This window comes from Plecotus auritus (genome assembly GCF_963455305.1).
Source record: "Plecotus auritus genome assembly, chromosome: 2".
NCBI lineage: Eukaryota > Metazoa > Chordata > Mammalia > Chiroptera > Vespertilionidae > Plecotus > Plecotus auritus.
In genome coordinates this window covers 915,913-932,531 of record NC_137771.1, presented here as the reverse complement: position 1 = coordinate 932,531, position 16,619 = coordinate 915,913, and the positions used below count along the sequence as shown (strand labels likewise).

The 16,619-nt window shown below is 67.4% G+C and overlaps 1 protein-coding gene across 3 annotated transcripts in view; it reads left to right on the top strand.

The window, feature by feature from the left end:
• The first annotated feature begins 33 nt into the window (after nt 1–33).
• The window catches only part of MORN1 (MORN repeat containing 1), a 28,096-nt gene continuing 11,510 nt past the window's right edge, over nt 34–16,619 (top strand). The window contains exons 1-10 of one of the 3 annotated variants that reach the window (XM_080654241.1): nt 136–263; nt 1,126–1,197; nt 1,957–2,055; nt 2,523–2,633; nt 4,189–4,279; nt 4,923–5,010; nt 6,185–6,281; nt 7,556–7,666; nt 13,667–13,790; nt 14,179–14,333. In XM_080654241.1, the coding sequence (XP_080510367.1) occupies nt 188–263; nt 1,126–1,197; nt 1,957–2,055; nt 2,523–2,633; nt 4,189–4,279; nt 4,923–5,010; nt 6,185–6,281; nt 7,556–7,666; nt 13,667–13,790; nt 14,179–14,333 (1,024 nt within the window). In that variant the 5' untranslated portion in view covers nt 136–187. Of the gene's footprint in view, nt 264–1,125; nt 1,198–1,956; nt 2,056–2,522; nt 2,634–4,188; nt 4,280–4,922; nt 5,011–6,184; nt 6,282–7,555; nt 7,667–13,666; nt 13,791–14,178; nt 14,334–16,619 lie in introns of all 3 variants that reach the window. The other 2 variants (XM_080654242.1, XM_080654243.1) reach the window with 2 other exon arrangements.

Sequence of the window (16,619 nt, the reverse complement as noted above, 5' to 3'; positions counted from 1 at the left end):
AATAACGTAAGCGGCGGAAATGCGCTGTGCCGCGCAGGCGCAGGCGCGTCCTCTGGCTCCGGGCCCGAACAACGCCACTCCAGATCTTGTGATCGCCCAGAGACTGGGCTCGTGACCACACCCCTAGCGACTAACGAGCCAATAGAGGAGGCTTTAGTGGTTGCCAAGGTAAACCTGTAGCGGCAAGATGGCAGCCGCCAGCCAAGGAAGCCTGAGCTCCCGCCTGCAGCGTCGGGACCCGCAGGGGCGGCCGCCACAGAACGGTAACGGCTGCAGGGCGGGGCGCCCGGCTGCCCTACGCCCTACCGGGCCTCTGTCCGGAACCCGCGCCCCCGATCCCCACGCGAGCCTCCACGAGCCCCCGTCGGTATCCCCGGAGACCTCGTCGCCCCTGGTCCTGGAAAGGTCTTCGCCTCCGTGTGTGCGGGTGCCCCGCGGGATGGGCGGGGGAGGGGGTCTCGGGGCCTGGAGACCGAGCCGGAAGGCACCCGAGCCTGGACGCGCGGTTCAGAGGTTTGACGGGAGCTGTCCTTAGAGTTAAAGGGACTGAACTCCGAGTCCACTCCGCTCTCTTCACGTAGATCCTGACCTCGTGTTCGGCAGATGCAGGAGTCTGATACGCCCACCCTTCCCTAGAACCGCTCCCCGCAAGTTGTGCCCCCATACCCGGGGGCAGGTAGGGGGTGGGAGATGGGGGTGGTGCGCTCAGCAGCTGCGTGGCAGGAGTGAGGGCTCTGTCTGATGGGCCCGGAGGCCACCGGAGGGGCCGTGCAGAGACGTGGCCGGGCCAGCTTCCCCCGCCACGCCCTCACCTTCCTCTGGCTGGTTAGGCTCAGCTCAGAAGTCCCCTCTCCACTCTCTCAAGGCCCTCCCACTGGGCCTGCCTCTCCGCACTGCCTAGGCCCGCTCAACATGTTTGGTGCATAAGCACACGAAGGAGTGGGGGCGAGGGGGTGCACAGCAAACAGGACAAGTCCTGACCCCCAGACTGAAGTCTCGGGCAGCCATGTTGGGAAGCGCACAGACACCTCGAGAGGCCCCAGACCACCCCAGCTGAAGCCTCGGCCGGACGACCTCCAGGTTGCCTGTGCCACATGCTCACCACGCGTCCTTTCCAACGTTCAGGTTACGGTGTCTACGTCTACCCCAATTCCTTCTTTCGATACGAAGGGGAATGGAGAGGAGGGAAGACCCACGGTAAGAAGCGTCTGGCCTCCTCCCTCGGCTGCCACCCTGCAGCTGACAGCCCGTTTCCTCGGGGAGCTGGGGGTAGGGGGGGGCGGGAGGCACCAGGTGCCAGTGGGACTGGGCCCCCACACTGTCCCTGTCGCCCAGGAAAGGCCTTGGGGCTCCCAGGGTCACAGGAGACCCCGGGGCCTGCCACCTTCTCGCAGGCAGGGAACCGCAGCTGCCTTCATGGTTTATTTCTGATGAGAAAGAGCTTGTCCCCTTTCGTCGGACGTCTCGGCCGCAGCGAAGCGAGTGTCTGAAAGTCACTTGCAGTCTCTCAGCGTTATGTCTGTCTGGGGTTCTGCTGACGGTTCTGCTGAGGAGGGGAGAGAGAGAGAGAGAGAGCATTGATGTGAGAGAGACACATCACATTGTGTCTCTCCCACACGCACCCCAACGGGGGTGGTAAGAAGTGAACCCACAACCAAGGCTGTGCCCTTCACTGGAAATGGAGCCTGGCCCAGACCCTCGGGTCCCTGGGCTGACGCTCTAACCACGGAGCAGGGCGGCCAGGGCTGCGGTGCTTTCTCACATGAGCCCTTGTCCCCGCGGGCGCCGGCGTTGTCTGCATTTTGAGCCTTCCGGCTCTGATGGTCGTGCTTCTGCCGGAGATTTCTCACTTTTACTCACATCGCAGCTCTGCCTCCAGCTCTTCTCTCTGAGAAACGTGCGGGCACCGGCGGGCACTCGGGCCGCTGCGGGGCGTGACGTCCCCATCCCTTTCAGGTCGCGGGAAGCTGCTGTTTAAGGACGGAAGTTACTACGAGGGCGAGTTTGCAGACGGGGAGATCATGGGCCGAGGCTGCCGCCACTGGGCCCACACAGGTGAGCCCAGAGCCCCTGGCGCCCTGCTGACTCCCTTCTCGCAAACCATCTCCCTTCCGGGTGCGGAAGGCACTTCCGGCTGTAGACTGGGGACCCTGGTTTCCCTGAGGGGTCTTGTCACAGCCCGTGCCAGCCGGGGGGGGGGGGGGGTGGGGGGGTGCTGGCGTGCTGCCCACCGCGTGGCCAGGGGCTGCCTCCCGACCCTCAGACCCGCACGGGCAGGCGTGGTGGTCAGTTCCGGGGGGAGAAGGCTCACCTCTCGGACCGGGGACATCGCTGCCCACCGAGGGTCACGGGGTGGGCTTTGCAGGAACCAGGAGGGCAGGTCCGGATCCACCGGGTCCTACGTTCCCTCGCAAACCCAGAGTCCGCCCTGAACCGGCCCTGCTGCCGCCATCGCTCAGGGGACGGGCGGGGACGGGAACCGGCTCCGACCCTGACCTCGCGCCCCCTCCTCACCCCCCCAGGGAACACCTATTCTGGTCAGTTTGTCTTGGGAGAACCCCAAGGCCACGGCGTCATGGAGTACAAAGCGGGGGGCCGCTACGAAGGGGAGCTGTCGCACGGCGTGCGAGAAGGTCTGGCTCCCCCGGGGCCCGGGATGGTGGCCAAGCCCCGCACCCCTGCCCGGCACTCGGACTCAGTGGGAGGGGTGGGCTCAGGGCCCCGCGTTGACCAGGGGCTGGTGTCCCTCCAGGTCCGGAGCCCCAGCCCCAGCCCCAGCCCCAGCGTGGCTGTGGGTGGGAAGGAGGGAGGGCGCACTCCTGCCCCCGAGCCGTGGCTGGCGCAGTGTGTGTGTGTGTGTGTGCTGGGGCTGTGCCTGTGACGCCAACCACCGCTGTGTGACAAGCCCCCCCAAACCTAGTGGCCCAGCCGTGGCCAGTTTGGCTCAGTGGGTAGAGCATTGGCCTGAGGACTGAAGGGTCCCGGGTTTAATCCCGGTCAAGGGCACGTACCTGGGCTGCAGGCTCCATCCCCGGCCTGGTCGGGGCCCGTGCGGGAGGCAGCCAGCCCATGTGCCTCTCGCATCAACGTTCCTCTCTCTGTCGCTCCCCCGCCCTTCCCCTCGCTCTCAAAGTCAGTGGGAAAATGGTCTCCGGTGAGGATTAACACAAAAGTCAAACCCTCCTGGCAGAAAACAACCCCCTTTTCTTGGTTTGCAATCCCGAGTCAGAGGTCGGCCTGGGCTCGGCCTGCCAGGTCTTCTGGCCTCGCGTGGGGGCTGCAAATGGCTGCGGCCGCCGTGGCGGACCCGGCGGGGCCTCGCTGCAGCCTCGGGACTCCCGGAGGCCAGAAGCGCCAGCACCAGAGGCCCCGGCGCGGCCGCGTCCCCCTCGCTGCCCTGGGCCCGCAGGTAGGCGGGGGCACGAGCCGCATGGTTCCCGGACGCCCCGGCGCCCAGAGGCCAGCAGGAAGGCCCTCTGAGCGTGGCTCCTGTTAGAAGCAGGAGTGGGCCCGGCCGGCGGGGCTCAGTGGCTGAGGTCGGCCTGTGACCCAGGAGGTCAGGGTTCGATTCCCGGTCAGGCACATGCCTGGGTTGCAGCCTCCATCGCGGGGGGTGGGGGGCGGGGAGCGTGCAGGAGGCAGCCGATCCGTGATTCTCTCTCATCAGTGATGTTTCTCTCTCCCCCTCCCTTCCTCTCTGACATCAATAAAAACACATTTTTGATAAATAAATGGAAGCAGTAGGAATGGCCTCGCACAGCCGACTGTCCAAAGCGGAAAACCCAAACGTCGTGCAGCCGCGTCCCCATGGCGTCTCCTCTGCCTCTAGACGAGGCCCCTAGAATGGCCACTCAGGCCTTGCCACTCTCACGCAGTTTCCAGTAAACACGCACGCGCACACACGCGTGCATGCACACACAGACTCACGCACACACACACATGCCCCACAAGCAGGTCTGGGGCGCGTAGCATCGCCCCCCTCCCCGACGCACAGCAGGTACGTCAGCCTCTGTGCGCCCCGCCCTCGGCCTCGGAGAGCGGCACCCACGGCCACTCGCACTGGTGGCTGCCAGCGCCCCAGCTCACCCCCCAGCGGCTCCGGGTCCCCTGCTGCGCCCTGGGCCCTGCCCTGTCGGGGTCCCCGCCTTCCCGCCGGCTCGGCTGCATCTGGGCTCTGGCTCCTCCCAGGACACGGGTGTCTCGTGGACCCGGACGGGCGCGTGTACTGGGGGGCGTTTCACAACAACAAGCGACACGGCCGCGGGCACATGGCCTTCCCGTGAGTAGGGGGCCCTCAGGGCGTGTGGGGCCCGCACTCCCCTCGGCCGCTGACTGCTGTGCGTGTGGCCCGTGGGCTCTGAGCCCCGTGGAACCCTCGGGCGGGGGGGGGAGGGGGCGTGCGGCCCCCAGAGGCCTTTCTCCCTCGGCCGCTGCCTGGACGTCGGCCTCCTGACCTCCTGGGCCAGTTTCTCATCCAAAATCCTGCCGCTGGGATTTGTGGGTTCACCTCCCCCTTTTCCTCCCCGTTGTCCTCTCCAAGTCCTGCACACCTGGGGGGCTGAGTCCCACACACCTGGGGGGCTGAGTCCCACACCCCTGGGGGGCTGAGTCCCACACCTGGGAGGGCTGAGTCCCACACACCTGGGGGGCTGAGTCCCACACACCTGGGGGGCTGAGTCCCGCACCCCTGGGGGGCTGAGTCCCGCACACCTGGGGGGCTGAGTCCCGCACACCTGGGGGGCTGAGTCCCGCACTCCTGGGGGGGTGGCCATGTGCTCTCAGGACCGGGCTGTCACCGCACCTGCCGGGGCCCCGGGCGTCGTTCAGGGCCCATTTGTGCGGGGCCCCTGCGGTCAGAGGAGCCGGTCTGAGTCAGGCCGCCGCCCGCTCCCAGCCTGAGACCGGCCTCTGCGTGTCCCCAGGAACGGAGACGAGTACGAGGGCGACTGGGTCCGGGACCAGCGGCAGGGGCACGGGGTGCTGCGCTGCGCGGACGGCTCCACCTGCGAGGTACCAGGGCTCCCGGCCTCCTGGGCGCAGCTCCCCGGGGCGGTGGGGGCCACTGTCCTCACTTTACTGGCAACCAAACCGAGGCTCGGAGCTCACAGCCCTTGGTCCTGCCTGGCGCCTGAACCCGCCACCCACCCCTCTCCCGGGGGCCTAGGAGCCGGTTCTGCTCTGGCCGGTGCTGCAGGGCTGGGGGGCGTGCGGGTGCCCGTCTGCTCCTGGCGCCTGGCCCGCACCCCTCTCCCCTCCCCCCTCCCCCCACTCCCCATCACTGCGGAAAGTGCCACCTCCGGTTTTAGGGGCGACACGTGGGTGAGGAGGCTCAGGCGCGTGGGGAGCCCGCTCAGGCCCAGGCCCAGGGCCCATGTGCCACCGGAGCCAGGCAGCCCCCCTGTGCCCGGTCATCGGGGGCCACATGTGGACGAGGCGCAGCTGGTGGCTGGAGGCCTGCCGTCCTCGGGTGTCACCAGGGGAGCCGAACCCTGAGTGGTGACGAGGAGCCGCTACGGGGGGTGGGGGGTGGGGGGGGTGCAGGCCGGGCTGGAGCTGGGCGGAGGGAGGCAGGCGGGAGGGCCCCGCGGAGGGGGCGCGAGAAAAAGCTTTGTTCTCGGAACCTGGTCCTCCCTCGGCCCCCAGACCGCCCAGGCCCTCGCCATGGTCATGGCCGCCCACCGGCATCCCCGGCCCGGGCACGGTTGGGCCCCCCGTGGGCCCCCCCTGCAAACTGGCTCGGCTGGGAGGCCGGAGGCCGGGAGGCGGGACAGGATCCGGCAAAGGCCAGGCTCGCGGGTGCCTGCCGCCCGTCCCCTCGCCACCAGGGGGCAGCCGAGCTCTGCCCGCGCCGCAGCTCCAAGGTGATGCCGGGGTGGGACGTGGTCTGGGGACCCCGGGCTGCAGCCCAGTCGGAAGGGAGGAGGGGTGTCTGCCTGGACGGCGGCCCCTCGGTGCCGTGGGGCGCGGCTCGGTGTGCAGACCCAGGTCCCAGGCCCTCGCGGGAGGCCTTTCGGACGAGCCCGTGTGAGGCGGGGTCGCGGACCCCATGGTCCCACCGGCACTGGTGACGGTCTCGCCCGCAGCGCGCAGGGTCCGACTTCACGGGAACACGCGTCTCCTGCGGCCCCCCGATGGGTGCACCCCAACAAGGCGCCGCCCAGCCTCACCCGGCGTTCCCCCACAGGGACAGTGGCACAGCGACGTCCTCAGTGGCCTGGGCACCATGGCCCACTGCTCCGGGGTCGTCTACAGGGGCATGTGGATCAGCGGCCACCCGGTGGGTAGGTGGCCCCCCCCGCCCCCCCCCCCCCGCCCCCGGGTCTGGCTGCGTTTTCCCAGGGGCCCTGGCCAATCACCGGGAGGAGCTGGGGGCCCGGCTGAAGTGGGAGCTAAAACCCCCCTAGAAAACGCCCCCCGGCTCCCAGGGCTCGTGGCCTGCGAGGCCCGGCAGGCTTTGCACCCACGGGGGCCTGTGCAGGCGGGGCCTCCAGCGCTGGGCTCTCCCGATCCCAGGGTCCCCCACCCACAGGCCCTGAGCATCTGCACCCACAGCCCGTCCAGTCCCACCTGAGCCTGCCCGTGCCATGAGCACAGGTGGCCAATGGCCTGCAGGGACCGCCTCTGGGGGGGCTGCCTCCTCCTGTGTTGCCCCCTGAGCATTCAAGTGGCCCCAAGAGAACGAGGGTGACCCCCACCCCTTGGGGGCTCTGCAGCCCCTGGCGGGGAGAGGCCACAGGGGCACCAATAACACTGAACCAGCCAGCTGGGCACCGCTGAGCCGGGCAGGGGCCTAGGTCCTGGGAAAGGGCATGCCGGGGCCTGGGGGGAGGGCGGACCCCTGGGGTGCAGGGCCACCCACAGCCAGGGCTGGGGGCCGAGCCCAGGCACCCCCTCAATGGAGCCTCCCTGCAGGGCCCCCCGCCTCAGGCTCCTTAGTCACATCACCTCGGGAAGGAATCCAGGTCCCCCCACCCCCAAATCGGGGTCCTGTCCGAATCCCTGGGTGTGACGCAGCCTCATCTCCCCCAACGGGGTCTCGGGCTGGTGACCGCCCCGACTCCCCCTGCCAAGTGGGCTCTGGCGTTAGTTGCCCTGCTGGGCGCACCCCGGAGGGCCCACCGCCCCGGGGCCCTTCTCTCGCTCCTCCCTGAGCTCCCGGCCCCGCTCTGCCCGGTCCCTGGTCCCTGGTCCCTGGTCCCTGCCCGAAGCCCCAGCGCCCCGTCGGGCTGTGTGAGAGGCCGTCACTCTTGGGGGCCAGACCCCAGAGGGTCCTCGTGCAGGGGACCCGCCCACACCAAGCCGCCCTCAGACGCAGGGGGTCCAGGCAGGAGGGGGGACGTGGGGCCGGTCCAGCGTGTGCGCCCAGACCCCGCGGCCCGCTCCCCCCACGAGGTGGCCGGTCAGGGACTTGGCCTCTGCGTCTGCGTGCGTGACCGGCAGGAGGAGCCCCTCCGGGTGCGGGACGCCGACAGGGTGTCGCCCACCCGGGGCGCTCGCCTCGGGCACCGCAGGCAGGTGGCACTGAGCACCCAGCACGCCGCCTCCGCTCTCCCAGGGCGAGCCGCGAGGACCGTGATTCTGGGCCCGCAGGTGATGGACGTGGCCCGGGGCTCCTCCTTCACGGTGCGCGTGCAGCTGCTGCAGGACAACGGGGCGGTGGCCGCCAGTAAGCAACAAGCCTCGTGTGTGCGTGCGTGTGTGTGTGCGTGCGTGTGTGTGAGCTCGTGTGAGCATGTGAGCTGTGCGTGCCCATGTGCGGTGGTCACGCAATCACAGAGCAAGGGGACGATGACGGTGCAGCGCCGGGTGCGTCTGCGTAGGCCGGTCCGGCCAGGAGGGGAGGGAGGCCTCGCCTGGGAGGGAACAAGCCACTCCCCCCTGCCCCCCCCCGCCCCCGCCCCCCCCCCGCCCCCGCCCCCCCCCCCCCCCCCCCCGCTGCTCTTCCCAGGACCGTCAGCCCGGTGGTGAGGCAGGGGAGAGACATGCCGACGTCCCACCTGAGACACTGCGGGGGGCAGGAGGAGCAGGACCCGTTAATAACCGCACAGGATTCCTGATGTCACACTTGCCTTAGCTCAACTAGGTTGTTTTTTTTTTAAATATATTTTTACTAGCGGCCCGGTGCACGGATTCGTGCACATGGAGAGGAAATTAATTAGAAGGTGGCCGGCAGGGCGGGACTGGGCGAGATGGGCCGGACACGCCCTGGAGCCAACCTCCCGTGGTCCCTCCCCGGCCGGCTGCACCTGGGGCGGCTCGAAGGGCGTCTGGGGAGTGAGTGGGGACCCTCCAGCAGGTGGGGTCCCTCGGCCTGGCCTGCGGGGATCAGGCTGAAACCAGCTCTCCGACATCCCCCCGAGGGAGGGTGGTTCTCAGGTGACGCACCCCAGAATCGGGCTCCGGTCGTGTCACCCGAGAACTGCGGCTGCCAAGTCACTGCAGCTCGGCGGCTCCTGCATTGAGCGTCTGCCCCCTGGTGGTCAGTGTGCGTCATAGCGACCGGTCAGATGGTCAGAAGGTTGGACAGTCGTTTAGGCTTTTGTATATATAGATTGACTTCAAAGAGGAAGGGAGAGGGGGAGAGAGACAGAAACATCTACGATGAGAGAGAATCGTTGATCGGCTGCCTCCTGCACGCCCCCCACTGGGGATGGAGCCCACAACCCAGGCGTGTGCCCTGACCTGGAATCGAACCCTGAGCTCCTGGTTCATTGGTCGATGCTCAACCCCTGAGCCACGCCGGCCGAGCTCAACAGGCGTAAGTCAGGACGCCGCGAGGGGTAGCGGGCACCACACGTGTTGAGTCACGATTGGCTGATTTAACACCTTTTCTGTGGTGCCGTCTACAAGCCACAGAACTCCCTGTGCTCGTGGTTCCACGATTCGCAGTAAATTTGAGTAAATTTGCAGTCGGACAGCCGTCACCACGTCACAGCGCCAACCTAGACCCCCCACACCCAGAAAGGGCCCTCCACCACCTGCAGCCCGTCCGCACCCTCAGCCCCACGCAGCCGAGCCCCCCCCCCTCACTCCGCCCTCCCCGCTCTGGGCATCTCCCGTGTGACACGCGGGGTGCGTCTCGGCTCTGCTGTGTCCACCCCCGCCGCGCTTCCGGGGTCACTGCATTGCCACGCGTGTGGGCCGCCCTCCTCCCCTGCCCAGCCGTCTCCCGCGGCATCCGCGCAGCGCGCCTGTCACCGCCCGGGGGCCGCCGGCGTGTCCGCACGGTCTGGCCGCTGTGAGCGCTCCCGTTCCAGCTTGTGTGTGAACCCGTGTGTTCGACGGTGTTCCTGTGGGCAGGATCGCTGGGGCGCACGGCACGTCTGCGTTCGAACCTTCGAGAAACCGCCCGAGTGTCTTCCCGAGAGGCAGCCGGGTTTCCGGTGCCACCGCCCGAGCCTGGGGGCTGGCTCCGCCCGGCCACACGGCGGGGCCCACGGGCGCCATCCTGAGGGTGCGCGTGGCATCGAACGTGACCGGCCGCGCACAGGCCCCTGCGGCCTGCTCTCTCCTCTTGAGCTGCTGTCCGCTGTCGGTTGCGTCGAGGCTGCCAGCCTTTCCGCCCAAGCCCGGGCTGCCCTCCTCCCCTTAAGGCAGCGACGGCCGCCGGTTCCCAGTGCGGGTCGTGGTGTTCTCTCCTTCTCTTCCTGACGCCTCTGGCTGGAGGGTGCCCCTTTCATTGGCACACAGCCACCGCTGCTTTCTGCTGTCTGGTTCGTTAATCCCTGCTTTGGTCTTAACTAAGTCCTCGCTTCTCCTTACTTCGGGTTTCATTTAATGTCCTTTCTCTGGTTCTTTTTTATTTTTTAAATATATTTTATTGATATTTTACAGAGAGGAAGGGAGAGGGATAGAGAGCTAGAAACATCGATGAGAGAGAAACATCCATCAGCTGCCTCCTGCACACCTCCCACTGGGGATGTGCCCGCAACCAAGGTACATGCCCTTGACTGGAATCGAACCCGGGACCCTTCAGTCCGCAGGCCGACGCTCTATCCACTGAGCCAAACAGGTCAGGGCCTTTCTCTAGTTCCTAAGGTGGGAACTGGTAGTAAGGTCATTTCAGACCAGCCTTGGGCAAACTACGGCCCGCGGGCCGGATCCAGCTGTTCTATCTGGTTCTCTTGCTCTCCCCTCCGCTCCTCTACTTTGAATTTATATTAGTTCACACAAACACTCTATCCATGCTTTTGTTCCGGCCCTCCGGTCCAGTTTAAGAACCCACTGTGGCCCTCGAGTCAAAAAGTTTGCCCACCCCTGTTTCAGACCTTCTCTAGGATAGGAGTTGATTGCTGTGAACTTCCCTCTGGCCACCGCTTTAAGCTGCAGCCCACAGGTGTCATATGTTGTGCGTTCGTTTTCATTCAATGCGAGATATTTTCTGTTTCTTTTTTTAAAAAAAAAATATATTCTATTGTTTTTTACAGAGAGGAAGGGAGAGGGAGAGAGAGTTAGAAACATCGATGAGAGAGAAACATCCATCAGCTGCCTCCTACACACCTCCCACTGGGGATGTGCCCGCAACCAAGGTCCATGCCCTCGACCGGAATCGAACCCGGGACCCTTCAGTCCGCAGGCCGACGCTCTATCCGCTGAGCCACACCGGTCAGGGCCGTGGTCGGCAAACCGCGGCTCGCAAGCCACAGGCGGCTCGTTGGCCCCTCGAGTGTGGCTCTTCCACAAAATACCGCGGCCTGGGCGGGTCTATTTGGAAGAAGTGGCGTTAGAAGAAGTTTACGTTTAAAACACGTGGCTCTCCAAAGAAACGTCCATCGTTGTCCTGTGGCTATTTGGCTCTGCTGACCAACGAGTGTGCCGACCCCTGGGTCAGGGCGGTGCAAGATGTTTTCTGATTTCTCGCCAGACCGTGAGTGAGTGAGAAGCACGTGGTTTTGTGTCCAAATCGTTGGAGATTTTCCCAGAGCTCCCTGTTAACGATTTCTCATTTAACTCCCGTGGTGGGGGTCGTGTTGCATATCGTGAATCCTTTTCAATTTATCACGACTGGTTTTACGGCCCCCGAGTATGGTCTGTTTTGGGACATGTTTTTGTTTTTTTTTAATATTTTTATTGATTTCAGAGAGGAAGGGAGAGGGAGAGAGAGAGAGAGAAACATCCACGATGAGAGAGAATCATTGATTGGCTGCCTCCTGCACGCCCACACTGGGGACGGAGCCCGCAACCCGGGCATATGCCCTGACCGGGAATCGAACCGGTGACCTCCTGGTTGCTAGATCGATGCTCGACCGCCGAGCCCCACCGGCCGGGCTGGGACCGTGTTTTCTGGGCACACGGAGAAGGGGGGTGGATTCTGCTCTTGGTTTGGGACCCTCCAGAAAAGCCAGCCCGGCCTGTGCTGTTGATACGGTGGCCCCATCCTTGCTGACTCCCCGTCGGCCTGTCCCGTCCGTTGTGGAGAGCGGCGTCTTGAAATCGCTGCTTGTAATGGTGGAGACGACGGTTCCCGCTTTCCTCTCTACCGACTTCGGCCGCGTGCTCTGCCAACAAGCACCCGGGGCTCTGCGCCATTCCGTGACCTGGCTCCCGATCCTGGCGAAGTTACCGCCCTCGCCCCGGCGCCCCGGCGGGGTCTTCTCGCCGTCCGCTCCCCGTGAGGGCAGTGGAGGTGCTCCCCCTGGGCTGCTGTCGCCCTCTCTCCTCCCCTTCAGCGGCGGCCTGTGTGGGTCTCGGCGCTGAAACTGCGGTCTTCACGGGCAGCGTCCGTCTAACCCTCTCTGCCTCCTGCCCCCCTCTCTCCTGCCCCTGCCTCCTGCCCCCTCTCTCCTGCCCCTGCCCCTTCCTCCTGCCCCTTCCTCCTGCCCCCTCTCTCTCCTGCCCCTGCCTCCTGCCCCTGCCTCCTGCCCCTGCCTCCTGCCCCCTCTCTCCTGCCCCTGCCTCCTGCCCCTGCCTCCTGCCCCTCCCTCCTGCCCCCTCCTCCTGCCCCTGCCTCCTGCCCCTTCCTCCTGCCCCCTCTCTCCTGCCCCTGCCTCCTCCCCCTTCCTCCTGCCCCCTCCCTCCTCCCCCTGCCTCCTGCCCCTGCCTCCTGCCCCCTCTCTCCTGCCCCCTGCCTCCTGCCCCCTGCCTCCTGCCCCTTCCTCCTGCCCCCTCTCTCCTGCCCCTTCCTCCTGCCCCCTCTCTCCTGCCCCTTCCTCCTGCCCCCTCTCTCCTGCCCCTCCCTCCTGCCCCCTCCTCCTGCCCCTGCCTCCTGCCCCTTCCTCCTGCCCCCCTCTCTCCTGCCCCTGCCTCCTCCCCCTTCCTCCTGCCCCCTCCCTCCTCCCCCTGCCTCCTGCCCCTGCCTCCTGCCCCCTCTCTCCTGCCCCTGCCTCCTGCCCCCTGCCTCCTGCCCCTTCCTCCTGCCCCCTCTCTCCTGCCCCTTCCTCCTGCCCCCTCTCTCCTGCCCCTCCCTCCTGCCCCCTCCTCCTGCCCCTGCCTCCTGCCCCCTCTCTCCTGCCCCTCCCTCCTGCCCCCTCCTCCTGCCCCTTCCTCCTGCCCCCTCTCTCCTGCCCCTCCCTCCTGCCCCCTCTCTCCTGCCCCTGCCTCCTCCCCCTTCCTCCTGCCCCCTCCCTCCTGCCCCTTCCTCCTGCCCCCACTCTCCTGCCCTGCCTCCTGCCCCTGCCTCCTGCCCCTCTCTCCTGCCCTGCCTCCTGCCCCTGCCTCCTGCCCCTGCCTCCTGCCCCTGCCTCCTGCCCCCCTCTCTCCTGCCCCTTCCTCCTGCCCCTTCCTCCTGCCCCTGCCCGAAGGACCTCGCTCGCAGTCACCATTTCTCCTCACACGGGTTTCCTGGCGATGAATCCTTCCAGCTTTCCTGTCGGAAACGTCTGGAATTCACTTTCGTTTTCACTCTGTCCTCCCTGGAGGCAGTTCTCTGCCCAGGTGCCCTCTGGGCGCCCAGGTCCCCGCGACGGCGGCCGGGCCACGCGGGGCCACACCGTTTGCCCCATCTTCAGGGACCATGCCCTTGCCTGGCTCCCGGGACCTCGGAGCCCGTCTCACGGACCTGCACCTCCTTCCTCGCTGCCCGCAGCAGGAGGAGGGCGAGCGGGACCGTGACTCATCCCGGCCCGAGAGGGCAGCCGGTCAAACCACCGCTGGCGTTCCCTCCACACTCAGCTCCAGTTCTTCCCAAGTCAGAGTCCCCCCACCCCCACCCCCACGAGGCCCTGCGGCGTCTCCCCCACATCTTGGTGTCGCGGGAGGCTGGGCGTCAGGCCCCCCTGGCGGTGGTCAGTGGTGGCCATCGACTCTCCGGCTCCACCCAACCCTGAGCCCGAGTCCACGGGGCCGGCCTGTGTGGGTGCCTCGGGGGTGCGGACAGGGTGGGAGGTGGGTAGGGAGGGGCAGTGTCCCCTGGGGGGCCCAGCCTCCCCGTGTCTGCTCCCACCGTGCGTGGCCAGCGGGGAGCGTCCTCCCGGAGGCCCGGGCTAGAGCCAGAGGCACAGTGAGGGCCGTGGGGGCCAGGACCGGCTCGGTCAGTGACAGCGGGCGGCTGAGCCGAGGGCCGGGAGGAGCAAGACGGGAGGGAGGTGAGCGGGGAGCTCCAGTGGCCGTGGCTGCGTATGAACGCCCCTCCCAGCGGCCACAGCCCCGAGCCCCCAGGGAGGAGCCCAGGCCCCGACTGGTCCCCCCGCTCCTGGGCACAGCGCGCTCTCCCCTCCCCACCCCGAAGGCGAGGACGGCCGGGTCCTGAGGATCACGGCGGGCGTCAGGTACGTGCAGCTCCCGGCCTACTCGGAGGTCAGCTTCTTCACCGTGGACGCGGGCCGACGGGAGGCGCCCATCCAGACCCCGTTGTGAGTGAGGGCGATGTGGGCGGGGCAGGGGTCCCCCTCAGCCTCGGCGGGGGGGGGGGGGATGACCAGAGGTGCTCCCCGGGCCCCCACCTACTCCCACCCAGCACCGGGACACGCGGCGACCAGCAGACATGCCCCGTCTCGGGGAGGGAGGCAAAGGCGCTCGGACACGCCGTGGGTACCGGCAGGCGGGCGGGAGGCGGGGCTGGGCTGCTGCGGGGTCTCGGGTGGTCCCAGAGCGAGACCCCCCCTCCCTGCCCCCTCCACCACCTTATCTCAGGGCAGCCGGGCCCTTTCTCCAAACTGGGGTGCCCCTGGGCCCCATGTTCCCACGGCCAGGGGTCCCCCAGCCGGTGCCACAGGGAGCCCAGCCTGCTCCCCTCCGCAGTGGGTTCCAGTGCATTGCCTACCCGCTGTCGGGCCCCCCGTCGGAGGGCCTGGAAAGTGCCCGGGCCAGCGCGCCGCTCCCCACGGGAGACCCGGAGGTGGCGTGGGCCCCGGACGCCTCACGCGGCCAGGGAGACGCCCCCGGCGGCCTGCCCGGTGAGTGCAGCCAACAGGGCCCGTGGGGGGCGGCGCGTGGGTGACGGCAGGTGCCCCAGCACCTGGCACGGGGGAGCTGGGAGGCAGGACGCCCCAGGGAGACGGTGCCCAGTTGCCGTGCCGTGGGTGAGACGCCAGGCTGGGGCTGCCCACCCCGGGCGCCCAGGCCCCTAGGCGCGGGTCCTCCGCCTGCAGGCCCGATGCCCACGGGGGGTGAGCCGTGCCAGGCCGCAGCGCCGTCCGGCAGATGGGGCGTTGCGGGTTCCGGGACCTGCAGTGGGTGCACCTGGGCTGACCTGTCTGGCTGCTGCTGGCTCTCGGGAGGGGACCGGGCCTGGAGGAGGCCTGACCGGACACGGTGGCCCCTGTGTGGGAGCCCGCCTGAGGCCCGCCTTCCGCCCGCGGATGTCAGTCTCACGCGGGGCGATGGAGACCAGGCCCCAGGCCTGAGGTGTGGGGTGGCGTGCTGCCCCGGCGCTGGCCCTGCCCCTCCCCCCCCCGGGGCTGCCCTGGGCACAGCACCCCGCCAGGTCTGGCTCTGCCAGTGGGTGCTGCCTGCCTGGCCGTGGGGAAGGGCCCGGGGGGCCGAGGGGACGCACCGGTGTTTCTGTGCTCAGCCGCCCGGGGTCTCGTCCAGACCAGGTTCTGGGAACAAAGCACATGGATTTCTTTTTTTTTTCTTTTTTAATTTTTTTTTTTTTTATTGATTTCAGACAGGAAGGGAGAGGGAGAGAGAGATAGAAACATCGATGATGAGAGAGAATCATCGATCGGCTGCCTCCTGCACGCCCCACTGGGGATCGAGCCTGCAACCCAGCACGTGCCCTTAACCGGAATCGAACCCAGGACCCTTCATTCTGCAGGCCAACGCTCTATTCACCGAGCCACACCAGCTGGGGCACTGCTGCTTTCTATAAATATATTTTTATTGATTTCAGAGAGGAAGGGAGAGAGAGAGAGAGAGAGAAACATCGATGATAAGAGAGAATCATGGACCGACTGCCTCCTGCACGCCCCGCACTGGGGACGGAGCCCACAACCGGGCTGTGCCCCGACCGGGAATCGAACCCTGACCTCCTGGTGCCTCGGTCAACGCTCACCACTGAGCCACACGGGCCGGGCTTTTTTTTTTTTTTTCTTACGAAACCCTCCGGGAAGTGTCTGCAGCTGGTCCGATGGTTCCTCCTTTTCTCTTGTCGAACGAGCGGTTCTGCACGTCCTGCGATGGGATCTGAGACGCGCCCGCAGCCGCCAGGGACTGTCACAACCAAGGTGCCCTTTGCCGCTAAACCGACGCGCCCAATAAAGCTGACGCTGGGCCGCGGGGACCCGTGGGCATCTATCTCACTGCCTCCCGGGGCGACGGCACGTTTAACGCCCATTGTCTAGTTAACTGCGGCAGAGCAGCCCCCGGATCCGCGTTCGCGAGGGAGATCTGCGCCCTGGTGTCCCGTCCAGGGGTCGGCCCACAGAGGGAGGGCTCCCAGGGCCGGCACGGCGGGGACTGGGGGTGAACTCAAAGCTTGGGGTGTCGGGTGCGTCTGCCTGGAGCCGGGCCCCCGAGGGACCCGCCACACCTCCCACTGTCCGGGACATGGGCTCACTTGCCCCGCAGCTGCCCCGCGTTCTGGGGGCTCCGGGAAGGAGGAGGAGGAGCCGGTCGGTGGGGGGCAGACAGCCTGGGGTCCGATGGAGCACCCGGGGTCTCCTCCTTCCTGCCGCCCGGGCCGGGTCTGGGACCCGGAGCACCTGCCTCCCTGTGTCCTGTGGCCACGTGGGCGCAGCCAGAGGGCAGGCGCCTGGGACCCACACGCATTCAGCCCCTCCCGGCAGCTCCTTGGGGACCGCCGGGTGGAGGAGCTCCAGGACCCTGGAGAGAGGCGAGGGGGGCGGGGGGCACTGGGGCTCCGTCCGGCCCACTGTCTGGCCCACTGGCGGGTGGCGTGACTCTGCGTCCACGGGATGAGCCTTTCAGAGGGTCACTGCACCCACACCGGGGACAGACGCCTCTAGGGAGGGGCTAACACACCGAGGCCCCTCCTCCTGGCCCCTCGGGGACACGGGGACGCTCCTCGAGGCGCCAGGAGCCTGGAGTCGGCAGACGGGCCCCCACGGTCTCACAGCCTGGCCACACCTGCGTGGGCCCGCGGGGCGGCGGGCGCTCTCCCTCCCCTGTGACCGCGGCCTGGGGGGTCTGGGCATCAGCTGGGCAGGCCAGGCCCTTCCTTCGCACCGGACCTGGGCAGCGGCGTCTGCGGAGCGAGGTCGTGGCCCTGGCGTCCGCCC